A 7,643-nucleotide genomic window follows, 5' to 3' on the forward strand; every position below is an offset into this window, starting at 1 on the left:
ATAAGATACGATGAGATGGACCTTTAGGAGTTTAAGCATCAAACGAGTGAGATTGAAAAACAGGACAGAACAGATTCACACAAGATAATAAAAATTAAAGATAACATTATATACACAAAATATATACAGGTATATGTAACTGTTAAAATAAGAATTGAATTAAATGAACATATATACCTATTTGACTCTGGATTGCTAAACATATTTACATGTAGGTGTGCCGGTAATCACTTATGGCGCATTTACACTGCAGGCCTCGCTAGGCCTCGCTCGGTTTGGTTAGGCCTTATTAGGCCTGGCTCACTTTAATGCTGCGCTCACATTACAGTTTAGGAACTGGGGTAGTATCTATAGTAACGCAGTGTAGGCGGAGCCCTGACGTCATCTTCAATTGAGCGCCCCAGAAAAACAACACAGCCGTTAGTTGTTAGCCCTCAGAGCTCACAGCTCCTCATATCTGTTCAGAAACTAGACAAAAGTTAAACGAGTACAAACCACAGACTGTCTGAGTCATGGAGAATACAGTCGCTGGTTTATTTATGACTGTAGTCCGTTGTTGTGAGTGTGGACGGTCGGAGCATTTACAACGTTAGCTTAGCCAAATCTCCATCAGAAAACACGCATTTTAAAAGGTTTTTCGCCTGCCGTCTGTCTGCAGACTTGTCAAAGCCTTAATTCATGGTTTTTACTAACCGGTATCAGTATGTTGTTACTTCGGCATCATTTAGAAACGTGTATTACAATTTAATCACGGTCAAATATGTTCATCTTGTTGTAGTTGTAGCCCCCTTGACAGCGATTCTCTCTCTAGTTTAGGAAACTCAGCCCGACTCAGCCCTGGTTGTTGGCCTCGATAGAACCACGATTTAGTCGGGCCAGAAAAAAGTTGAAAAAGTAGCCCCGGGCCAAGTGGAAGCGCAACCAAAAACAGGCCCCGCACGGCTCGGCATGCTTAAAGCGAGCTCCGCGCTGTAGTGTGAATGCGCCATTAGTGTGTGTGTCGCTCCGCTCACCGGTCCGTCACAGCGGGTGGAGCTGCAGGATTTCTGCTTCACACACGTTGCATGCCGCTATTTTACTGTCTTTTTCAGACACCTTAAAATACTGCCAGACCGGTGAAGCCATTTTGGCGAGCTTGCTTTTGCAGAGAAAAGTGTCATGTATTTTACGTCATCATTTTACGTCATGCGATCGGCTCTCGCGATGTGCATTTTTAGAGAGCACCGATCGATCGGCAGAGAGTGAGTATCGGCCGATCGATCGGAGCATCCCTAGCAAAAATAAAGTTCCATCTTATCTTAGCTCAGTTACACCTTAGCTCCTAAAATACGTGGGTGAAGCCAAAGAAAAGACATCAGTTTTTATCCTCTAATGACATCAGAGCAGCCTTTTTTGAAACATAAGTAAACACAAAGGCTCCCTCACCTTCTGCGTGGTGGTGTTGGTGGTCTGGATGGTGGGCTTGGTGAAGGTGATCTTGACGGGGGACAGGTGGGGGGGCAGCGAGTTGGCGATGCTCTGCATGATGTTGCTCATCTTGGGGCTGCCGCTCACCGGCACCGTGATGCTCTTGGACACCGGGGGGGACATTTTGGACACTTCCTTCAGCATCACCGGAGACGAGCTGGACGAGTTGGTCCGCCGGCGCTTTCGAGGCTTCTCTTCTTCGTCCGAACAACTCACACCTGGGAGGGAAACAGGAGGAGGTATAATCTAGGAAGTACGTATTTATTTCGTGGGATTATCGATTCCTCTGCTGATTATTTTATTAATTAATTGTCTTGTCATTAAAATATCAGAAGAAATGGGGGAAATCATGTCAAAGCCTTGTTTTGAATTTGAATACACTGCTGTTTAACCCTTGTGTTGTGTTCGAAAGCTCTTACCGTTCATGGTGTATCTCAGTCCAAAACACACACACAAAATGACTATCATCCAATATTGTTTGAACTACATCATAACTAACTCATTATGCATTCATAACCGTACAATCCTGTTCTAATTTAATGTTATGGCCCAAAACACATCACACCACATATTGCACACGTGCATGTGTGTTTGTTCAGGTTCAAGTGTAAGAGTACATATTCTTTGAGAAAGGCCGAGTTCCCGTGGGGGGAGGGGGGCAGAGGGAGGGGAGACCAGGTGCATGATGCGAACAATTATTGTTACAATGGCTGAAGGGGGCGGGGCTGGGGTGTCTAAAGTCAAAGATGAATCTTGATTGGGCCAAATTTGACCTCGAGTCACCCAAAACAGAGACCTTCAGACTTGGCTAAAATGGTCAAAATCTGTTTCGTAGAGTTGATATAGCTGTTGAGGAGGATATCATGAAGCCTTGTTCCGATACAAAACACTAGAGCGTAGTTATTATATCATTTTAACTTGGAACGGGTCACGTGAGACTCGAACACAACATAAGGGTTAACATGCATTCCTACATTGGCACAGATTGAAACATTGTCAAATTATATATTTTATTTTGAAGATTAAATCTCAGCCAGTATAAAGTCTACATTGTGAAGGAATTTCTTTATCAATTGTTCTTCGGCAAACACTCAAATAAAGATGTGTTTCCACATGAGGAATTAGGTCTGTTGTGTTTGTTCCTGACACCACAATAACATGACAAACTGTAAATAAGCTTGTAGCGCCCCCTTTAGGCTGAATGGAAAACAATAAAAAATTAAATGCAAAACATTTTTTAGGGGGAAAAGGAGACAAAATATTTCAGACTGGGCTTTTTTTTAAAGAAACATGGTGATATTATGGGATTTTCTGACAGATTCAATATGAATTGATGACTGAAAAATACTCAAATGTCAGTTTTCAATTAAAAAGTAAAAATGTAGAAAGAAAAAACAGGATGAGGTCGAATAAATAAAAATGTTGTCATAAGACTTAAGCTAGATAAATAACCAAATAGCAGACAAATCTCACTCTTGACGTAGACCGTGCTCCCGCTGGGCAGCACCACCACGTTGGAGGAGGGGCTCGGGGGTCTGGGAGATTTCACCGCCGCTCCGATGGCTCCGCTGCTCGCTGTGGCGCTGGTGGAGGTGCCCGTGGTGCTCGTGTAGGAGTAACATACGACCACTGCAGGGAGGAAATACAACGATTGGTCAACTTTGCATCAATCTGATTTAAAACATGTTTCTTTGATTACAAAAGTGATGCTGGCCCACCTTCTTTGTTTCCTGTTTCCGCTGGCATCAGAAAGGAGGCGTTCTGATTGGCTGAGGCGCTGGCTACTGCGTTAGCGGTCACGGTAAAGGCTGTCTGTGGGACGAGCCGCGGCATCAGGGGAACGAGGCGACGTCCTTCAATCGACCACTCAGACGAGCTGTTAGGACCCGACATGCTGCAAAGAGATCGTGCAACATTAATAAAGTAGATATTGGCTTTTTAGAAATACAATTTACAGTTTGCAGCTGTGAGAAAAGCGGAAAGAAATCTCACATTTGTCAAAATAAACTCATTTAAAAGCACAAAAATGTGACAAACCGGTAAATATTTTAAAGCACTGTGTATGTTTAGAATTCATTTAAAGTTATACACTTACTGATATGCGATGGTGGTGAGGCGTTCATCGTTGACAGCTCTGCGGACTTCTGCACGATGGCGCTCTGTGGAGATACTGGGCAAGCGGTGCGGTAAATAAAGCAACGTTTTTTCTCACATTTATCAAGATTTATTATATTTTTGAAACAATTACCCGAGGATTTTAGTGAGTTCCCCCAGCAGATCCTTCTTGTCCTTGGTCAGGTCTCCCTGTGCTCGCAGGGCGCTGATCACCCCGGCATACGCCTCCAGCTCTGGGGACACAAATAAACAAATTAATAAAGGATATGAGTCCAATCAGATTAACTCAAATATGTATTTCTTGGCCTGATAAACATTTTCTCAGGCATCTTCGAAACAACAATAATATTTTAGCTTGTATTAAAACAAAGCTTCAAAAGGATTCACATAAAAAGCAAAGAATATAGAACCTAAAACAGAAACACATAAAACACAGCTATACAAAGAATACAAATACTAAAGCAAACTCAAAAAACAGCAGAATAAATAGAATAAAAACTAGAATCAGATATCTGGGAAGGCAATACTAAACAAGTATGTTATAAGCTTTGATTTTTCACGAGATATGTTAAGATTTGTGTATATATAGATATATTTGAGCGTGTGTGTGTGTGTGTGTGTGTGTGTGTGTGTGTGTGTGTGTGTGTGTGTGTGTGTGTGTGTGTGTGTGTGTGTGTGTGTTCAGTGTAAAAAAACTGCCTCTTCACAGTATGAGCCCTCTAGATTTTCTTCTGTAGTTCATGACCTTACCGAGTTTACGGAGAATTCTCTTGCACTCGTCCCTGCCCAGGTCCAGGATGGTGGGCCAAACCACCGGCATGGTCCCAGTCAGCACCGGCTTCTCCAGCTGAATCATGGGCTAAGAGGAGAGTAAATACAAAATAAAACGTGATTAGATAACCTTTATAATAACCATAGCATATAACCAAGGATAAGAGACAGACAGCCAGCGTTTCCGCCAGGGGGGGCGTCTTGCCGTCAAAAAAATAAATAATTTGAGAGAAGATCGAGAGTTTTTATCGCTTGAAATTACGAGAAAAAAAGGGAAAAAGGACAAGGACATCCCTCTGTTGGAGGGGCAAAGGAGTCTGGTGGGATTATTTTCGCCACCAGCAAAGTGCGTTCTTGTGACGGAAAAAAACAAAACACCGCCGCATCTTCCAAGGACCGTGCCAGGAGGGGTGTCCCTGTCGGCATGGAAACGTAAAGAGATAGTATAAGGGGCGGCGCAATTCAAAATTGTGTGTGTGTGCATACATAAAGAGATAGTATCTATAAGGGATGGCTCAATTCAAAATTCAACGTCACCCACCGCCCCCACCCCCCCTCTCCCTCTCTCCCTCTCTCGGGGTGGACGCGCTCTCAGCCCTGGTCTGGCGGAAACACTGCAGACAGCTATTGAACATGGCAAAAAGTCATCATTATGTAGGGTTATGTAAAGTAGGATTTTAGATTTTTTTAGATTTTACATTTATGAAATTAGTTAAGAAAAACACTGCTCCTGTGCAGATGTTGCTAAAGAAATATGACCTTAATAATCACTTTTGAGGGTTTAACTTTAAAACAAAAGTCTGACTGATCAAGTTAATTATCTTTCATTTCCAATTACTGAATCTTGTGTGAAATTAGCTCAGTGTGAGCAACATGAGACGGTTCCTTTGTGCATTTTAATTAAATGTTTAATTGAATGAAATATTCCCAATAAAGAAGCTTTTCTCGCAGAGGAAGGGCTGTGAGTAATTACTCTGCTAATCAGCAACCCTCAGCACTTGTGCAAAACGTGGATAAAGGACAAAAAACTACAAAAAATGTACTGATTGCGTAAATGATTGTCAAAATGTTTTTTATGTGTTTGACAATCATGGCCACAATAATGTTATAAGGTTTTGTTTTATTTTAAAACTTAAATAATGTACTGTATTATCTCCCAATATGCAAATGTATATGTGTGTTATTACAAATACCTCTTTTGAGAATGTCAATAAAAATGTTATCAAATGCTATATTGTATTGAAAGATACGGTTTCAGTTCATCCGTTGTTCTGTGTAACAACAAGACTATTTCTTAAGTGGTGAAATATCTTCAAGTATCTTATAAATAAAGAATAGCCACATAAAAAATATAACTCGCCAGTCTCCATGTATTGCATTAAAGTCTTAACTGTCTAACTGTTTACACTGAGCAGCACCGCCCACCTCAGGGCATCCAGCCATACAGGCCAAACACACACAAACTGAGGTTATGTTTAAGTGAAATGCAGCTGAGAAAGGAATGTATAAACAAAATGGAGAGGAGTTGCTAATTAAGAAACCTGCTGTTTTATTTTCACTAGTTTCCTCCATGTAGCAGACAAAGAAACAGTAAGCTGCTCATATTATGGGTCAAATGCTGTCAACACAACAGAAAACGGGACACATACTGGCTCTACACTATCATCAAATTGTCTCGTGCACAAATATACAATGATGCCCAATACATTTGTCAAATTTTCACAGAAAACGGTGGAAGATATTGGCATTTAATATTAGTTTTTTACGCGCTTTGAAAACCATTGCAATGAATGTCAGCATGTTAGCTTACCTTCCGTTAGCAGAACGACTTCAAGGCCTTTATAATCCCGAAATCCAAACAAACATGACTGACAATGAGACTTTTAGCTAAATTACAACATCGAGCAGTTATTCTGCAATATATTGAGACAATAAAACAAGAGCTAAACGGATTAAATGTCCTGATTTAGCCAAATATGTTGCTTTGTTTACGTTGTTTTCTGCCGTTGGCCTGTGGGTGCATGAATTTCTTCTTCGGTGGTTTTTACTGGCGGACTAAAAACCAACGGCAAGGGGGTATAGCGCCACCTACTGTACCGGAGTGTTTAACATAATGACTTTATAAATACTCAATTTAAGAATATGAAACATGTTTAGTTTAAATATTAACATTAAGATGCAGAGAAAGTATCTCAATTAATGTATTAAAGTGTTTTTCGAAATAATTCAGATACATTTGTTTACACTACATAGGCCTACTGTATACACATATATAAATCACACATGCTTCACATTGTTTACACCTGTGAGGGTGTCACTAGTCAGTATATGTTGTACTTTATATGTAAAAACATGACAATCCCAAGTTATCATGAAATACCAAGAGTAATATACTCAATTTGCATTATGTCCCACTGGTTTATATAGGCTAAAAATACATGTTTGCATTATAATTGTCCATACATTAATCACTTCAGATGGTGGGGTTAATAACAGTTATACTGCTGGAAGGTCTAACATGTGAAAATATCCTGATTTAGTAGTAGGTCTAATACACTCTGCAAAGTAGCTGTCATAACAAATGTAATGGACTAAAAAGTACAATATCTCCCATTGTAATATCGTGAAGAACAAGTAGCATAACAATAAAATACTCAAACAAAGTACAACCTTCAAACTGTGCTTAACAAATGTGCGTACAATGTTTATCTGTGATTTAAAGTAAAAATAAAACCACAAAATCGCTTTTTAAATCTGACAGTTTCGCAAAGTACGAGGAGCTCCTGAACGCATCGGGATGGAAGGTGGGTTTTTCTCCTCTTTTTTGACTCTCTTTTTGGGGAGGGGGCACAAAGCATTTCCTTTTTCCATTTGTATCACACTTTGTAGCAACACAAAAAAGTCAGACTCTCGTGCGAATTAGGTGAGGATTAACAAACCTGGAGGAGGAGGATGCTTCAAAAACTCTGTGGACTCTGGACCTTCATTTTGGATTTAGCAGCCAAAGTTTGACGCAATCTTTCCCGGGATAATAATCAGGAATAGTCTGCAGTGTCATCAACATGGAAGTATTTCACAAGGAGCAATAGAGATGTGCACAACTTGGAGATAAAGTTTGGAAAAGTTTGAAAGAAACTTTTTAAAAAAGTGTCTCTTCCAGATGTCTCTATCGATGCAGCTGTCTAATGAAACCCATTCACACCCCTAAGGAAAAAGTTGCTACTTTCTTTATTTCTAGCAATTTTGTGGACTTCTGGGAATAATATATGACCTCTTTCGCTTTGCATTGG

General features: G+C 40.4%; 1 protein-coding gene across 1 annotated transcript; it reads right to left on the reverse strand.

The window, feature by feature from the left end:
- Positions 1-1,377: 1,377 nt before the first annotated feature.
- Positions 1,378-6,377, reverse strand: LOC104955636 (protein EMSY-like). The gene is made up of 7 exons (XM_010783013.1): positions 6,164-6,377; positions 4,333-4,441; positions 3,716-3,815; positions 3,563-3,637; positions 3,186-3,361; positions 2,941-3,096; positions 1,378-1,685 (listed from the first exon to the last, which is right to left on the reverse strand). The coding sequence occupies exons 2-7, from the start codon at positions 4,436-4,438 to the stop codon at positions 1,378-1,380; spliced, it is 921 nt and encodes a 306-aa protein (XP_010781315.1). The 5' UTR covers positions 4,439-4,441; positions 6,164-6,377.
- Between the last annotated feature and the right edge of the window lie 1,266 nt (positions 6,378-7,643).

Source organism: Notothenia coriiceps, unplaced genomic scaffold (genome assembly GCF_000735185.1).
Source record: "Notothenia coriiceps isolate Sejong01 unplaced genomic scaffold, NC01 NC01_scaffold00000644, whole genome shotgun sequence".
NCBI classification, from domain to species: domain Eukaryota; kingdom Metazoa; phylum Chordata; class Actinopteri; order Perciformes; family Nototheniidae; genus Notothenia; species Notothenia coriiceps.

Bases quoted from the DNA above. Each gene is read 5' to 3' on its own strand.
- LOC104955636 (XM_010783013.1), bottom strand. From the start codon at position 4,438: ATGATTCAGCTGGAGAAGCCGGTGCTGACTGGGACCATGCCGGTGGTT. The intron at 3,097-3,185 runs GTGGGCCAGCAT...TCCTCCCTGCAG, and splicing joins GGAAACAGGAAACAAAGAAG to TGGTCGTATGTTACTCCTAC. The intron at 1,686-2,940 runs GTGAGATTTGTC...TTTCCCTCCCAG, and splicing joins GAGCACGGTCTACGTCAAGA to GTGTGAGTTGTTCGGACGAA.